This window comes from Trypanosoma melophagium (assembly GCF_022059095.1).
Source record: "Trypanosoma melophagium isolate St. Kilda chromosome Unknown ctg4segment1, whole genome shotgun sequence".
In the NCBI taxonomy this organism is placed as follows: Eukaryota; Euglenozoa; class Kinetoplastea; order Trypanosomatida; family Trypanosomatidae; genus Trypanosoma; species Trypanosoma melophagium.
This window is the reverse complement of record NW_027125179.1, coordinates 328172-345838: the sequence shown is the minus strand read 5'-3', so window position 1 is coordinate 345838 and position 17667 is coordinate 328172. Positions and strand designations below refer to the sequence as shown.

General features: G+C 35.4%; 8 protein-coding genes across 9 annotated transcripts; all 8 read left to right on the top strand.

Moving 5' to 3' along the window:
- Positions 1-14: 14 nt before the first annotated feature.
- LSM04_000083 (uncharacterized protein) lies at positions 15-1051 on the top strand (the record flags this gene model as incomplete). Its single annotated transcript, XM_067339024.1, has 2 exons — positions 15-538; positions 925-1051. 2 exons carry the CDS (start codon positions 15-17, stop codon positions 1049-1051), a joined length of 651 nt encoding a protein of 216 aa, XP_067187686.1.
- A 36-nt stretch (positions 1052-1087) lies between these two features.
- LSM04_008473 (uncharacterized protein) lies at positions 1088-2342 on the top strand (the record flags this gene model as incomplete). 2 transcript variants are annotated; one of them, XM_067339022.1, is made up of 2 exons in its annotated part: positions 1088-1150; positions 1322-1828. In XM_067339022.1, 2 exons carry the CDS (start codon positions 1088-1090, stop codon positions 1826-1828), a joined length of 570 nt encoding a protein of 189 aa, XP_067188036.1. The 2 variants fall into 2 exon arrangements, with proteins under 2 accessions (XP_067188036.1, XP_067188037.1); XM_067339023.1 differs by lacking the exon at positions 1088-1150 and having other exon boundaries at positions 1640-1744; positions 1794-2342.
- A 30-nt stretch (positions 2343-2372) lies between these two features.
- Positions 2373-3569, top strand: LSM04_009100 (uncharacterized protein; the record flags this gene model as incomplete). The annotated part of the gene is made up of 2 exons (XM_067339021.1): positions 2373-2526; positions 2578-3569. The coding sequence occupies 2 exons, from the start codon at positions 2373-2375 to the stop codon at positions 3567-3569; spliced, it is 1146 nt and encodes a 381-aa protein (XP_067188066.1).
- A 500-nt stretch (positions 3570-4069) lies between these two features.
- On the top strand, positions 4070-5059 carry LSM04_001110 (TLDc domain; the record flags this gene model as incomplete). The annotated part of the gene is made up of 1 exon (XM_067339020.1): positions 4070-5059. One exon carries the CDS (start codon positions 4070-4072, stop codon positions 5057-5059), a length of 990 nt encoding a protein of 329 aa, XP_067187719.1.
- A 530-nt stretch (positions 5060-5589) lies between these two features.
- LSM04_007471 (Sec7 domain) lies at positions 5590-10911 on the top strand (the record flags this gene model as incomplete). Its single annotated transcript, XM_067339018.1, has 1 exon — positions 5590-10911. The coding sequence occupies one exon, from the start codon at positions 5590-5592 to the stop codon at positions 10909-10911; it is 5322 nt and encodes a 1773-aa protein (XP_067187984.1).
- Positions 10912-11400: 489 nt separating this feature from the next.
- On the top strand, positions 11401-12528 carry LSM04_007555 (LicD family; the record flags this gene model as incomplete). Its single annotated transcript, XM_067339017.1, has 1 exon — positions 11401-12528. One exon carries the CDS (start codon positions 11401-11403, stop codon positions 12526-12528), a length of 1128 nt encoding a protein of 375 aa, XP_067187988.1.
- Positions 12529-13214: 686 nt separating this feature from the next.
- On the top strand, positions 13215-13609 carry LSM04_008892 (uncharacterized protein; the record flags this gene model as incomplete). Its single annotated transcript, XM_067339016.1, has 2 exons — positions 13215-13326; positions 13425-13609. The coding sequence occupies 2 exons, from the start codon at positions 13215-13217 to the stop codon at positions 13607-13609; spliced, it is 297 nt and encodes a 98-aa protein (XP_067188061.1).
- A 606-nt stretch (positions 13610-14215) lies between these two features.
- LSM04_008008 (DNA mismatch repair protein MutS) lies at positions 14216-17383 on the top strand (the record flags this gene model as incomplete). The annotated part of the gene is made up of 1 exon (XM_067339015.1): positions 14216-17383. One exon carries the CDS (start codon positions 14216-14218, stop codon positions 17381-17383), a length of 3168 nt encoding a protein of 1055 aa, XP_067188012.1.
- Between the last annotated feature and the right edge of the window lie 284 nt (positions 17384-17667).

Sequence of the window (17667 nt, the reverse complement as noted above, 5' to 3'; positions counted from 1 at the left end):
CTTATCATTCTCTAATGAGTGAATTATACTTGGAGTATGCCCCAGAGAAACTGTTAACCTTTATTCAAAACCCTCTAGTAATGGGATTAAACTGGAGGCAACTTGCCAAAACAGTGGAAAATAGAAAGATGTTTCGAAAGCTCATTTACATAGTCGGTAAAACTGGAAATGATTTGGAAGCAGTTCGTATGGCTATTCGTTGTATGAAGAGTGTTTCACTAGCTTTAGAGTATATAAAAGATAATCCTAATAAGATTCATCTTTGGAATTCACTTGTAACCAATGTGATTCAATCTCCAATTCTTATTGGTGACTTTCTTGATGCTGTTGAAGATTTTACAATTGTTGAGTTTCTTTTAAAGTCTATTCCGAAGCAAAATCGTCTTAATATTGACCGTATTGGTCCCCGATTAAATAAGGCTCTTCGAAATAAGTGGTGTACGGAACGTATAGATGAATCTTCTGTAGATTCTATGCTTGAAGATAACTATACTTTATTGGCTCTTTTAAGGAAGAAAGTTGTAAGGGAGTATCTTATGTTCCAAATACACCATGTAATTCATGTCTTCAGATAATTTCTGGTGAACGTATGGTGGATGATAATGGTATGTCTTTTCATATCACTTGTGTTTCGGTATCGTCAAATCAACATTCTACATATAAACAGAGAAATAATAAACAAAATTACAAACCAAAATATGAGAGAGAAGTTGATAATGAAATAAATTATGTGGAGTATTACACAAGTAAATCTCTTGGTGTTTCAGATCTTCTTCATCTCTTACCAGAAACTATTATGCATTAAATTCTTCAGTTTCTCTCTATACATGGACGTGAGTTTTGCAGATGTGTTAGTCGTTCATTCCGAAAAATAATCAGTTCATTTTATATCTTTAACAAAAGAGAGGATGATCGCGTTAATAGTCGGTACTATACTCGTTTGCATGAAAATGAAGGCAAAGGGTTTCGACAAACCATTCATCTGGGTAAGGTACCCGTGTTTGGTTTCTTGGGAAGTACAATGCCGCTATCGTCTTACTCATCTTTTTGAAGTACACATTTTGCCGAAATAGCCTTCGTAAAATTGATGACGAAGGAAATAAGTAAACATAAAGAGAGAGAAGACGAGCATCTACAGAAGCGCTCCTATGTATTTGACTCTAAAGTGTCTTGTTTTATTGTTCTTCCTTTGCGTCCAAAGTCTGTGAAGATGAGGTAAACGTACTTATACACATACACATACTGTACAAGAGAGAAAAAGAAATAAAGAAAATAAACAAGTTGGTGTAGGTGGTTCACCATCCTCCAAACATTGGCAGAGTATTGGGATCAACTACGACGCATTCAACGAGTTCAAGATCCTAAGGTTGAAGGAAAATACCGAATATTTTTATACCTTCAACCTGATGTTGTTATAAGATCATATCAACATTTTGGTGTTAATGGTGCACTTTCTTTCCTTGTGGATTTTTTAGAACATGCAGGATTTATATGTTTTTCTGGGAGTTTGACAAAAACTTCAACGCAATTGTCAGAAAAGCTCTTGTCGTGTACATTGCTTATTATTTTTGCAGAATCTAGAGGAATATATCCTGCTGAGAAAAATGCATTGGAATTACTGCCAAAAGAAACTGCTACGATGGTTCTTTTGCCTGAACAACTTCCTCTCAGAAATATTCCTCCTTCTGTATGTCATTACGCTATCCTTCAACGTACATCACTTACCATAGGTGAGGGTTTTACTGTAAGTTTTGATAGCCTTGAAGACATTGTGATGTGTTCTCTAGCAATAGCGATGGAAAAAAACGAATGGTTTTATTTGCAATAATGATGCAGTGTGTTCTTCTAATGGTCAACTAGAACTTGTGAGATGTTCAAATCCCAAACCAAATTGTAAAACATGGGGTAATTTGGCTCCTAATACCGTATTTCGTTGTACTATCTCTGTTTCTGCAAAAAGAGATTTTATTGTTGATGGTACTACTGTTAGTGAACTTTTAAAAAAGGTTTTGCCAAGAACTGGTGTTCAATTATTATCAGATGAGGTATTACCATCTTTGGTGTTTCTTATTTCCACTCAAGGGAGAAACAGTGCATTTGAGGTAATAACTAAATATTCCGAGTTAGATTCTGCTCTTTCCTTTAATCCTATCAATGGTGATTGTCGGATTGAAATTGCACACGTATCGAATCCTACAAAAGTGATAGATAAGGTTTACGCTTGTTTCGAAGGCAATCATTTACTGGATACTAGAATGGCGTATACATTTGAAGTATTTGCTTCAATACGAACTTTTCTTACATTACAGTCTCTTGCTATCCATCACAACGTTTCTGATTAAGAGTTAGGAATTGCTATTGAGAAGGTTTCAATGTGGAAATTTACAACAACAACAACAACAACAACAACAACATCATCATCATCATGTTATCAGGGAGGGCCAAATCTTGAATCAGTACATATGAGAGATGGGATTCACAAAAGTGTGAATAACACTTATGGTGATGATGATAATATCGTTTATAGTGTGGGAATAAATTAAGTAAATGCTTTACCTTCAAAAATCTTACGGAAAGAAATTTTTACAGCTTGTGGTTCATTGAATTCCTTGGAACTTGTAAATAGTGAAGATGAACGTCAACAACTTGGTAAGGGAATAGATTTAAATGGGTACAATTCAATGCCAGACAAACATCAAACTGAGGAAGTTAGTGAGTTAAAAAATGGTAATCAGGATAATTTATTCAATATTATACGTCAGAAAATATTAAGTATGATGCCTGAGTTATCAAAGAAACCAAAGTTGTATATTATTTTCGAATTACTTACTTTTAGAGAAGTACTGAATCGTATAGAAGCAAAAGTGCAAAATAAGGAGTTACGTTTAAATAAAGGAACTAACACTAATGACACTCATATTGAGTCAGTATTAAATGGGTTAAGGGCAGAGCTATCTGAATATAAATTACTTTTAATGAATCTTGAGAAGGTTACCCCAAAAGATTCTTTTTCACATCAGTTCGCTATTGATTATGATAAAAAATGGAGTCTTTTAGACTCTAATATACGGTCACTAGAAGGACGTATTTCAAAAACGATTGAGGTGACAAGGAAACTTCGAGGTGATATGAATCTTGTAAGTGCACAATTGATAAATCGCCTTAAAACATTGGAAAACACGGAAGGAACGTTCATATTACCTTCACACGAAACAGAAAAAACAATTAATGCTCTTTCTGCAAGAATAAAGTCTCTTGAAGACGGGGTGCATTCATTCTTGTTAAGATTCTCAAAAACAGATCAAGAGATTATAAAGTTGCAACGTGCACAATATGCAAATCAAAAAGATGAGGAAAGGAATCTAACAGGTAAGATGGAAAATATGCGTCTGCGACTTGAAGCTCTTGTGGAAGAATCTATGCAGGCTCTGCAGCAAAATGCTGAACGTGACCCATTTGACATGAAGCAGAAGTCATCTCAACGTATGGGTGAGATGACAGATAAGCTGAATGAAGATTTGGAAGGCGTTGCGTCATCACTGACAATGATTCAAAGAAAATATATCTAGTGATAAATATGAAAATGGGTGGACTGGAAAAGAAAAAGAAAAAAAAGGAATTTATATCGGACTGTATTTATTTTATTTCTCTCTTCTTGTTTTGTCTTACTCTTGTTTTGCTTATTGGCCGGGTTGCTTTATCCTTGTTGCTGCTAAATCGCATCGTATTGTTTATAAAATAAACCAACTCTAAAAAAAAAAGAATGAACATCACTTTTGGTGTCGTTCACTATTTCTTGCTTACATTATCACAGTGTATTTTTTCTTTTTCTTTTTTTGGTCGTTGTTGCTCTATTGTCTAAAATTAGTAAAAGTAAACGAAGATCAAAAAGAACAAAAAAAACAATGAAAAATGGGATTATGGGTTCACTTATTTCTCCGTGTTTTGCATCTTTTCTCTTTTTTTTTGTCTTCTATTGGGTTCTATCTCTTTTTGTACAAGGACTTTGGTTTGTTTTGATTGAAGGAGGGTTGAATATTATCTAGAAAATTCTTATATAGCTTTAATTATGGGTCAGACATCATCATCATCTGTAGAAAGCAGTGGGAAAAGTGATGTACAGGTAGATTTTTCAAATGAAACCCCCGATCCACAAACGGAATCATTCCCGTTGGACTCAAATGAAGGGAAATTATCTCTACCTTCTGGCGTTTCTGGTAAAATTTTTAGTACTCCTCAGTTATTAGGTTTTGGTCCTGGTGAGGAAGAGAAGCGAATTTTATCTGTTTCTCTTTCTATTACTATTGCTAATAATGTTCCATCAAGTTGTTGGCCTGTATCTTCTGAAGTACCACAATGGTATTTACTCTATAGTAGTTTTCTTCATGGTCGTTCATTTCAACAATTCGTGCAAAGATTGGTAGATAAGGGACCAACAATCATTGTTATTAGGTCTTGTGCATCACCAGTCGTTTTTGGTGGATTCTGCGAAGACTCATGGTTAACAGTCGCCGCACGAGAAAAACAATCTAAGAGTCGTTCTGCTGCAGTAAAACGTGCGGCTCGTGAGAATCAGCCCCCTCATGGTATTTCCCAACGTCCCTCCAATCAAGATCCTGTTTTCTTCGGGAGTGAAAACTGTTTTCTCTTTAGCGATCACAATGGTGGGACCATCTACCGGCCCCACCCGTCCATCAACTCCAACTTTATGTATCTCTTCGACACCCACCCGCTGGAAGGGAGGGTGGGGATCGGCATGGGGGGCCGCCCCGGCTGTCTTGGCTGGTTCCTCGACGGTTGGCTCGAGGGCGGCGCCTCACCCCCGACCCGCTGCTCGACCTTCCAGAGCCCTCCCCTCGTCCCCGGGCCCACCTGGCGGGTGGACGCCGTCGAGGTCTACGCCCTCCACCCCGACACCGTCGCCAGCCTCCTGCAGGCCGCAGAGGGGGACACGCCGGCGGACTCCTGTCTAAGACGTCAGTCACTTGCGGCAGATAAAATGTTGCTCGAGCTACACGGGGCACATAACTTTAACAAACAAGAGAGGCCAGACTGCTAGTAAGAGGGGGTATGGGTGGAAAAATGGAAAAAAAGAAAGAAAAACAATGTGAGTAGGTTGGGAGAGAGTAATCAAGAAAAAAATCTCTTGTTTTATTTCACTCAAGGTTGGTATTATTTTTATTTTTTCTTTCTGAACTTGCTTCTTTATTACGTTCTGTTTTAATTGTTTCCGTTTTTCATTCTTTTATCGGATTTATGTATTTGTTATTTGTGGAAATAATTTCTATATACTTGGGGTTTCGTTATTATTTGTTCCCTTTTTGTTTCTTCTACTTTCTTTTTTTTTTATTTGATTATAAATCCCTTTTCACAGGCAGCAAAAGTGCCATAATACTGGTACAGAGAGTATTAAGCTAGTTGCACCTTTGTAATTTTATCTTTGCTTTAAGATTGACGGGGCAAAGGATTTATAATAAAAAAAAAACAAGAAAAGGCAATATAAGGGCAATTTTAGTCTTGTTTTTGTTTTAAGGGTGGCGTTAAGGGCATTGTGTGCTGCATTTTGCTTTTACACCTCTTTTAGTAGAAATGACTGATAGTGTCTTGAATGTAATCCTCCGTATTTCCTCTCTGTGTCGGGATCGTCACGTGCATCTTCGAGATGTCTGCGCATATGTCTATGAAAATGTACCAAAATTGGAGCATGATAATGATGCAGTTTTAAATCTTCTTTTTTGTCCATTTGAAATTGCTAGTAACATCGTAAATGAACAAGAGATATTTCTTGCCTTGTCATTACAAGGTATACTATTTTTATTGCGATTACGACGTATCACTGATAAAACTTTATACCTTCCTCCAAATATTCCAATTCCTGCAAAAAAGAAAGGTATTTTTACAACTTCTGATGTAACTATACCCACTCAAGAGAATTCATTAAATAATGGATCTTCTTCCGATACGAAGAAACTTGTTGATGTTATACTTGAAACTTTAAGACGACACAGTCGTTCCCTACTGGACGGAGTCGCTCCTTTGGTGCTTCAGTGTCTTTCTGAATTTATATATAGCTGTGATTATGTGGGTAATGTGAAATTGGTAGATTGTTTTCAAAGCGCATTTGAAGCCCAATTGAGGATAAAATCTTTACCAGAATTTGAGGATTCCAATACAATTTTAAAAAAGATAATAACAATTATCTTGAAAAAACGTACTAATTATTACGCTACCCATACTACTACTACTACTACTACTACTACTTCTGCTCCTCCTGTTGTTTCCACTGCTCCTCCTTCAAGTGTTTCTTTCTCAGCACAAGATGCGACAAAATTGGGAACTGACGTTACCACAGATTGCCTTGAAGAGAGTTATAACGCCACTCTGGTGAGTGTTCCAGAAGAAGCTCTTCAACTGAGTGTAGGTGATGATCATGATAATGAGGGTCTTTTAGGCGCTGTAAATGCTCAACCAGAGTGGTTAATTCGTTATGATCAAGATTGTTATGAAATTCTTTTAAGAATTTGTTATCTTTCTACCAAAAATTTTGATAATCGTGCCTCTTTAAAATCATTAGGTTTGCGATGTAGACGATTAAGCTGTACACTTCTCGCTCATTTTCTTCATGAAATGGATGTAGAATTTGCATCTAGTAATCTTTTTGAATCTGCTTTGCATAAAAATATTATCTTGAGTTTACTTTACAATTGTACATCAGAAGATTCAGATTTGTATTGTACAGCTCTTGAAATATTATATTATTTGGTAGTCTATCATGCGGCTCATCTAAAATCTAAAGTTATAGTGTTCGTACTTGGTGTTCTATTACCAATGGTGGAATCAAAAAAGACATCATATCATCAAAAAAATACAATCTTAACATTTTTTGATTTTGCCTTGCGTAGTCCGCAAGTTTTAAGTGATTGGTTTACAAATTTTGATTGTGTTCAAGGTATGACAAACCTTTGTGAAATTTTTGTTTCACGATTATCAAAATTAGCAAAAATGTCTCATGTTTCAGGAGTTGTTACTGTAAAACAAGATGAGGCTCTACGTTTTGCCTGTATTAAGGTTCTTTGTACTTTTGTTCGATCCGTAGAGAGTATTTCAAATGTATTTCAGGCTGCTGGATATAGTATTAACTCGGATAAAAATCTCAACGAACGAGAAAAGTATGAATCTGGGAAAATATCACGCAATAATGATGAACAAGAAGAAGGGGATATGACAACTCGAGCCTCTAGTGTATTATCAAGAGAAGCGGGATCACTAACAGAATTAAAATTACATGAGGATATGAAAACGCCGGAAGAAATGGGAGGGCAAAGTCGAACAAGTGTTAATAGTGGTATATCTTCTTATACCGATATTGAACAATTACTTCGTGGAAAGAAAACATTTGATGCTGTTGTGAAAGCGTTTAATGCGAGAGAACATAAAGCTGCTCTCGCAATGGCACAAAAATATAATCTTTTGAGTAGTCAAACGCCAGAAGTAGTAGCACAATTCCTACTAAAAAAGGAACTTGATCCCATAAGTGTAGGAGAATTCCTTTGTAAGGCAAATGATGAACGAAAGGGGATTCTTTCGGCTTTTATTGGATTAAATGATTTTTCTAACTTGTCTATTGATGAAGCTATGCGGGTTTTCTTGGGTAAGTTTAAACTTCCTGGAGAGGCACAAGTGATCGATCGTGTGATGGAAATATTTGCCAAACAGTATTGTGCACAGAATCCTGATAGTTTTTCCGGTCCAAGTCCTGCATTTATTCTCGCTTTTTCTATAATGCTTTTAAACACAGACGCACACTCCTCTCAAATTACAGAGAAAATGACACTGGAACAGTTTATACGCAATAACAAGGGAATCGATGATGGGAAAGATCTCCCACAACATCTATTGGAGGGGATTTATCAACGTATTACAACGCGGGAAATTCTGCTTGAGGGTCGTGGCATTATGCAGTCGCCAAGCCTGTTAAGGAGACATTCAAAGCATAAAAAGAGAACATTTATGCTTTCATCATCATCATCATCATCATCACAATCAACATCCACAAAAACATCAACAACAACAACCACAACAACAATAGTAAATAGTACGAATACAACTTCTACTATTCGTGTACCACCACCAACAACAACAACAGCAAGAACAGGAGCAACAGGAGTAGCTCCAACAACAACAAGAGAAACAACATTGAATCATGGGAAAGCTCGAATGATTTCTCATCAAGCGGAATCTGATTATTTAGCAGAGAGTTCTTTGGAACGAATTACACTTGATGTATCAACAGAACCATATAATTCTTTGACTTCTCCTGAAGTTGCAGGAGCATTACTGGAAAGCACTTGGACGGCTCTATTAGTAGCCTTTTCTGTTCCAATGGAGGAAACTGCAAACATGGATCTTATTGATACTTGTCTCGAAGGAATTGAATATGCTATTAAAGTAAGCTGTAAATTTTCATGTCGTACAGAACGAAAAGCCTTTATATCTGCCTTATTGGCTTTTACTCATCTCACTAATTTACGAGAAATTGAATATAAAAGTCTCAAGTCTATTGTTGTACTTATTCGTATAGCTTTGGAAGAGGGGGACTACCTTGAAACATCATGGTATGAGATTCTTCATTGTGTTTCTCTCCTGTCTAAACTGCAGATACTATCATCATCATCACCTGCACGAGGTGGAACTACTTTAATGGGAAATGATACTAATAATGGAGATGATAGTAATATTCATTCATCAACTGGATCTAAGAAGGAACAACGAACTAAACTAGAACGACAAAATGCTGAAACTATTGCAAGGTATATTGATGAAGTTGAGGTTCATCGTCTTTTCTCTCGTAGTAGTCGTTTAAAAGATGAATCTGTGGTAAATTTTGTTGAAGCACTTTGTTTAGTAAGTGCAGAAGAACTTGGAGAAAATCCACCACGATTATTTTCATTACAAAAACTTGTAGAAGTAACAGATGCCAATATAGGACGATTACGTTATGCCTGGTCAAAGATGTGGGCTAATATTTCACGTCATTTCGTTACAGTCGGTTTAGGTTCAAATCAACTTGTTTCTATGTTTGTAGTAGATCATCTACGTCAATTAGCGAGAAAATTTTTATTACGTAAAGAACTTGGAGATTTTAATTTTCAAAAGGATGTATTACGACCTTTTGAAGATATTGCCTTTCGAACAAAGTCATCGGCTTTAAAGGAACTTATTATTGCTTCTTTAGGTCAAATGGTAGATTTACAACCAGAAAGTCTTGTTAGTGGTTGGAATCCATTATTAACAGCACTTGGACATTGTGTACGTAATGAAGATAATGAAGAAGTTATTTGTCGTGCTGCCATGATATTACAACGTATTACACTTAATCATCTTTGTTTACTTAGTTCTCAAGATTTGTTATGTTTACTTAATGCTTGGGAAGCTATTGGACGTTCTATTTCTTCTGAAGATACTTGTCAAGTAGCTATCTGGTATATTCGTTTTATAGCAATTCTTTTAATTGCTTGTGATGTTCTTAATAATATGAAAGTGGATGAAGTGAAGACTATTCTTGAAAATTTACCACATCCGACTATGTCTCCAAAGGGAGGCTGTACGAATGATGGAGACAATAATAATAGTAATAGTAATAGTAATATTGAAAACTCTTTGCTCGGAGGCGGTGGTAGTATCTTCAAGGAGGGAAATAACAGTTTACTTCCTATAGATATGATAAAGTATATGACCTCTTTTTTTATTTCCTCACTTCGAAAGAATGAAGTAGAGAATAATAACATAAAGCAAAATACAATTTCGTTTTGCTCAGTCGCTTTAAGTATATTAGCATCATTAGTTATGCATAAACGTGTAGGAAGTGATGCTATTGATGCCATGATGTCTCTTATGTCTAGTTTACGTGAAATATTAACAATGGATACGGATACATGGTGGTATATATTTAGTTCCACAGTTCTACCTACAATTACGTATTTACTTGAACAATGTCAACTTCGTAGTACATCTGTACCAATGCGATTATATCTGTTAAAACAAACTGTCATGGGTATAGTACGATTCTCACGTTATGATTTTTCTCTTCCATCTGCAACAGTAGATCATGCACTTTTTCTGCTTCAAATCGTATTTGGTGGAATTTGTATTGGTGGTAATGATGCCGCAATTGATATTGGATTTCACGGTGGTCGTCAAATACTACATAACTTTGAAAAGTACACAGGTACAAGGAATGAGAATTTGTGGAATAATATCGTACAATATATACATGATGTAGGGAGTTCACTTATGGGAGAATTGGAATCTACATGGTGCTACTCCATATATCCCAATCGCCTAGAGAAAGCTGTATCTATTATACTGGCATTATTACATTATGTAAAGCCTCTTCGCGATGTAGCATTAATAGAGGGTTTAACAATGGAGTCTCGTACAAAGGCTGTAAATATATTATTAGATATTTTACGTAGACTCATGTTAATTCTTCGTACTTCCTTCTCCACTACAGTTTCAACATCAGATGAGGTGAGTTCCTATACACTTGCGTTATTTATTGCCCTAGAACGCTCTGTTTGTAATATAGTAATGAAACTAGATGAGGAGTATAATACCTTTATGAAGGAGCATATAAATACCTTTTGGTCACTTATAGTGCAGCAATTAGCATTCATCGCAACAGAGAGAAATAATAAAGCCCATCAAGAAGAAGCCGAAAGTTTAAGAGTACTTGTGGTATTATTACTAGATAGCATGCATCAATTACCAGTGAGTTTAATGATACCACGTGTGAAGGCTAATATGCCACTGTTTTGTCAACTTATTGCGATAAACGATAGAAGATTTGCGGCCTCTCTTGGAAGTCTTTTTTTGAAGTATCATACCGGTGGTTCTACTGGGACCTCTTGAGGAATAAATGCTTTTATTTATTTATTTTATTTATTTTCTTTTTAATTGGCTTTCTTGTCGTTTGTGAGTTTTTTTTTCTTTTTTTTTTCTGTTGTTATGTATAGTTGTTTTTCTTTTTTTTTTTTTTTTTGTGTTAATGTGGAGAAACGTCTCATGTTACCTTGTATTTATTTTTCTCTTTTTTTTTGTTTATACTACGCCAATATCAGCACATAAAAGAAGAAAAAAGAAAACTACAATCAAACAGACAAAATACTGTCATAACAATGTTTATGAGCCATAATCTTTTTTTTTTCTCCTTATATATATATATATATATATATATATACTATCTGGGTGTATTTTTAATCTATCATACTCTTTGATTGCTTTTTATTTTTATTTTATTCTTTCTTCTTTTTTTTTAAAAAAAGAAGCCCCTATTATTTTGTTGTTGCTCTTCTTATTCTTATTAATAATAGTAATATTATAATAACCTTTATAAAGAAGATGGCTAAGAGTTCAAAGTTCACTAGGATTCTTTGGCTGTTCTTGTTGATATGCTTTATAGTGGCGATGGTTCCACTTCTCAGTCTGCGGTATATAAAAAGTAATTCCCCATACACTACGCCATCTTTGTTTTTAACCTCATCCATGCAAACATCATTGGGAGATTTACATGTAAATAATGAAGAAAACTTGTCTGATTTAAAAAAGACACAACATGTGAGTAGAGGAAAGAGTAACGCTATGCTGCACAATCATGGAAATGATATGGATATGGATATGGATGTGAATAATAGTAATAATAATAGTACAAATACGGTTCATATGGATTTCTATAATAAAAGTGATGAAGAAGAAACACTAGTTCCCTTAAGTGAGATTCCAAAATCTCCTTATTACTCTTTTGATCCAAATATTATGCCTGGTTCATTTTTACGAAACTTACAAAATAGTTCTAAACGGATTATTAAAAAATGGGAGCGTTCTTATTTTAATCACTATACCTCTGCCGACATATCAGACTGTGATATCATCACCCCTGAGTGTTCCCTACACAAATACCTTCTTAAACGTACAAAAGACGATGATCCAAACATCTTACCATATCGAAAATGCTGTGTTGAGCATAAAGCCTTACGTGATACCACTATATGGGTTGTGAGAAAATTAAAAGCGGCGAATATTGCGTATTTTCTTTCTACCGGTACAGCTCTTGGTGCACTGCGTCATAATGGAGTTATTATCCCATGGGATACCGATGTGGATATAGCCGTATACCCAAATGATGGTAAAAAAGTAGAAGAGATATTTCGTGGAAATAAGGAACATTTCTTTAGAAAGGATCCACATAGGAAACCAATGTTTTGGGTGTATTATTCAAAAAATGGTTTTCCAGCAGGTGGACCGCATGTAGAAATATTTTACGATCGTGTTTATACACAATTTCCACATTTATTACTTCCACTTCAGGAGTGTTTATTTTATAATGAATCAATGATGTGTCCTAATGTGAAACAGTTTGAGGAATGGTTTCCAAGTGGTTGGAAAGTTTACGGTGGTGGACATTATAATGGCCCAAGAAGTTGTACCTTTCGTCTTAATGGTAAAACAATAGCGAAAAGGCGATGTTGACATTATCTAAACTTTCCCTATATTCATCCATTCATACATCGAAATATGGAGAGAGCGTTAAAATTTGAAGATATATCTATATATATATATATATATATATATATATATATATATATCTGGATAGAGTAATTGATACCATTGGACTTTTAATGGCGTTTGACTTCAAATATCTCTTCTTGGAAGTATGGATTCGTTGGGGGAAACCTCTTCTTTTTTGCTTTATTCTTGCTTTGGTTCCATTAGTCGTGTTGTTTATTATTATTATTATTATTATTATTATTATTATTATTATTAGCCTTTGTTTTTTTTTTATCTTTTGGTTTTTTCCCCATTTGTTTCCGTATGTGTGAGTGGGAGAGTCTATTGTTGTTGGATGAGTATTAGAGTGACTGGAACTGATACACATAGAAAAAAAAGGTAATGAGCAAGGCGATATCTGTAAGAACTGAATGATTACCTTTTTTTTGCTTTTTTTTTCCGTTAGACGCATCATTTCCTTCAATCTTGGTATGCATTGGTCTCAATGGTGAGTGAATAAAACAAAAAAGAAAGAAGTAAACCAATCCCGTTCGTACTGTTTTTTCCTTTTTTCTTTCCTGCCTATAAATAAAAAGGCACCGTGTAATATATATATATATATAGAAGAAGAAAATAAAATAAAATAGTTCAAACCATCATAACGTAGAATGGGTTATCTCACTTCCGTTCTTGACTGCTGTGCGGATGTAAATATCTGCTGTGATGTTCGTTTCTGCACGAGTTGTCAAATAGGCCGCCGTGAACGGCTTTTCCCGCCACGTTATTTATAAAACACTGCGTGATGGGCTGTGTCTGTCCCTGTCTCTGGACAGTCTTACTACGACGCCACTTATCCCGTCGTTATTACTGAAAGGAAGCCGCGGTTTCCTCGTGTTTCTTAACTGTCTGTTGTTTGCTGTGTGGATTGTGCGAGACGGGCGGGGAACTCACACTTCGGCAGTCAACACCGGGCGGGACTTATTGCGATCCAACACTCTGCAGCGTGGAGAATGACGGCTACGATCGGGGGTTTGTGGCTCCGCATGTGTTAACATTAGTGTAGGTGGGATAATCTTCTTATTAGGGAAGAACAGTAAGAGGGAGAGGGGAAAGAAAAGAAAAGAAAAAAGATAATGAAATGATGAATTAATTGTTATGGTTTATTTATTCATTTATTTTTTTCTTTTTTTTTCTTCTGCTTTCTTTTTGTGTTGTACTTTATGCTTCAATAGTGTATTTTATTTCTATTTTCTTTATTCTTCATTCTTTTGTTATTATTTATTTTTTGTTATTTTTTTTTTCTTTTGATTTGCTACTTTTTGTTATCGAAAACAAAAAACGAGGAAAAATGTAGTGAAATTTTTGCATTTCCTGTAATACAGTAGTGGGGGGTGTTTTTGACTCTCTATGATGGACCTGTTTTTTTTTTGTTTGTTTTATATCATTTCTTTATAATTATTTTTCTTTCTTACTTTTCTTTATCTTCTTGTTATGTAAGAGGAAAACAAAATACCCTGAGTGACGGAGAGGCGTAAAACGAAAAAGAAAACTTTCTATTGAATTTCCATACGTATATAAATAAATATATATAAATACAGATATATATATATATATATATATATATATATATATATATATATATATATATATAGATATAGATATAGATATAATGGGCGATACGGCGGTAGATTGTGCAGATGTCTATCGTATGGATTTCACGTATTCCTTTATGGCTGGAATTGATCCATTACGTCCACCCGTCTCTATTGTGATTCCAACCAAAGATCTTGATGCCATGGGAGGCATGGAGCGTCAGTACTGGGAGATTAAATCCAAGTACTTTGATGTACTCATACTATTTAAAAAAGGTAAATTCTATGAATTATACGACATGGATGCCGCTATTGCCCATCGTGAGTTTGGTTTAAAACTCGTATTTGATAGTAGTAATAGAGGCAAAATGCGTCTGGCAGGGATTCCAGAACAGAGTTTCAGTGATTGGGCACGTCTCTTTGTATTTCGCGGTTATAAAGTGGGACGAGTGGAACAAATGAAAGAAGAGGAAAACTCGCCTGTTGTTGTGAATACTACACGTGCGAAAGTTGTCCCACGTCAGTTAGTGGAAGTATTAACACCTGGAACATTAACAGACCCAGTCATGTTAAGTGGATATGGCACAGTGTTTATTCTAGCTCTTTATCCATTATTAAATCATACCGTAGACGGCGTCGCCGTGGATCTCTCACGTCGTGTGGCCTATCACTGTCCATGTAAATGGGAAGAGAAGAGTAGGAAACGTGAGGAAGATGTATTATTAATGATTTCCGCCCTATTACAACAGTTACGTCCACGAGAAATTATATTTCCACGAAATTTTTTAAATAATAATAATAATAATAATAATAATAACGCCACAAGGAATAGAAAAGAAGAGGAAGGAAAAGGGGAAAAGAAGGAGGAAGATATATCATTTGGTAATCGATTGGTAGATTGGATGGAAGGAGAAGGTTACCGCGTAGAGTTAGTAGATGTACCGAGTGAATATATTTCTCAAGAGTATTCCAGTGAAACAACAACAACAAAAATAACAACAAGAAGTTCTACATGTGCGGCTAAATTTTTGGCATATTATTTTAAATTACTAAAACTTCAAAATGCAGAATCTGTACTTTCAGAGGCAGAATCCTATACGTTTCACCTTTCTCATCAAGAATCCATACCAACTAGTATTCCTAATAAACATTGCGGTATTCCCAATTCATCTTCATTGCTTTGGTTTGAACGTAAAGAGGACCGTGGGCTTATTCTTGATGCTACAACGGTGAGCAATCTTGAAGTTATAAACAATTTACGCGATGGGGGTGAACGGGGATCTTTAAATCATCTTCTTAATAGATGTTGCACAAATGGTGGAAGACGTCTTTTCCGATCATGGATTCTTCGTCCTTCTGCATCTTGTCGGGTTATTTCAGCCAGACAAGAGGCTATTCGCTTTATTATTGATCATAGATTAAATGAGACATGGATTGAGGGGGAAGAAATGGAAGATGGGGGAAGTGGAATAACAAATACTACTACTACTACTAATAATAATACTAATATTACCATTACGACACCAACTTCATCATCATCATCTACAAATGCAGCAGTTTGTAGAGGAAATGAGGAATCACCATCTGGTGTAAAACGGGAAAGATCATCCAATTATACTTTTGAAGCACGTTTTGGTAGTCTTGTCGGAGTGGACTTTGAACGAAATCTTTCACGTTTAGTGGATTTAAAAAATAATGATAATGCACAGGTAGCATTTGTGGATCCACTTTTACAATATAAAAAACATTTAAATATTATTTTAACCACTGTTCAAGCTTTTACAGAAATGGTGGATTGGTCCAGTTGTATTCAAAAGATGGTACCAAAATCAATAGTACCACCCTTATTACGTGAACTTGGGGCAGAAATTGATGCTGCAGCACCTGCTGTTTCTTCTATTAAAAACTACTTTGACCTTCAAGATGCACTTACATCTGGTGTAATTGTTCCATCACGTGGGATTTCTTCTACATATGATGAAGCATCAGACCGTTTGGAATCTATTGAAAAACAACTTAATGAGGAACTTTATCGTATGCAAGAAGAATATTTTGGTGGGGCTAAAATTAATTTTAGTGATATTGGCCATGATCGATTTCTTGTTGAAGTACCACTTCGAGATGTACCAAAGAAAACTCCAACTGGATTTCATGAACGTTCTCGAACTGCTAAAAGTGTAAGATACGTTGTAAGTGCTATTGAACCACTTATAGAAGGACATAAAAAGGCAAAAACTGAAAAATCAAATGCTCTTCTTAATGTTTTGTGTAGTGTAGCAACACATATATGTAATTATTTCCCTATATTACATGGTGCTACAATGGCACTCTCTTACTTTGATTGTCTTTTGAGTTTAGCATCATTACAACGTCGTTCCCTTACTACTGCCTGGCCTAAAGTAACAGATGATATCAATGGATCATATATAGTAGCAGAACAACTTACACATCCTTTTCTCAATACTAATTCTGTACCAAATACGGTTCATCTTGATGCTAAACATGGACGTATTTTACTTTTAACAGGACCAAATATGGCGGGCAAAAGTACCCTAATGCGTACTATAGCGGTTAATATTATGATAGCACAAATGGGAGGTCCTATATTTGGTTCAAATATGTCTTTTGTACCTATATCTCGTATATTTACTCGAATTGGCGCTCGTGATGCTTCTCATAAAGGACAAAGTACTTTATATGTTGAATTAAGTGAAACAGCTGATATTTTACGATACGCTGATCCATGGAGTCTTTGTCTAGTGGATGAACTGGGACGAGGAACATCTACACATGATGGATATGCTATTGCCTACGCTACACTTACTTCACTGAGAGAACGTCAACCCGCTTCACCACTTGTGCTTTTCTCTACTCATTATCACGGTCTTGCGCAAGAGCAAATGGAGAGTAATGCGAGTGAAAAGATATCCACATTATCATCACCATTAGGGTCTAAAAATGAACACGTGCAATTGGGATACATGGATTTTGCTTTAGAAAACACTGAAGATAATGGTGTTCCAGCTATTACATTCCTCTACCGTCTCGTTCCAGGTATATGTACTCGTAGTTATGGTGTTGAAGTAGCTTTACTAGCTGGAATTCCTCCTGCTCTTGTAAATATGGCTAGTTTAAAATCATTAGAGCTTGCCAAAATGAATGACCGACATAAAGAACTTGATACTATTCGAGGGTTTATTACCAAAGACAAAAATCGTGTAAAAATAAAACAAGAAAAACAATAATTGACATGATGACAGGATGGAAAAAAAAAACAAGACAAGATCGTTTTTTGTTTTTATTTTTCTTGTCAGCCCATAGATCAAAAAAAAAAAGAAAGAATCTTTGCAAGATTACTACAACCAATAGAGCAACGGAGTTTGTATAAAGAAATACAAGTAGGAATATGTGATTTAACATGTGTTTTGGGGTAATCACAAGATAGAAACATATTGCAAAGACTTATATAAGGTATTTCTCCTTAGTTACAATTCACTCTTTGATGTCTCAAAAACATAACGAAAGTAAA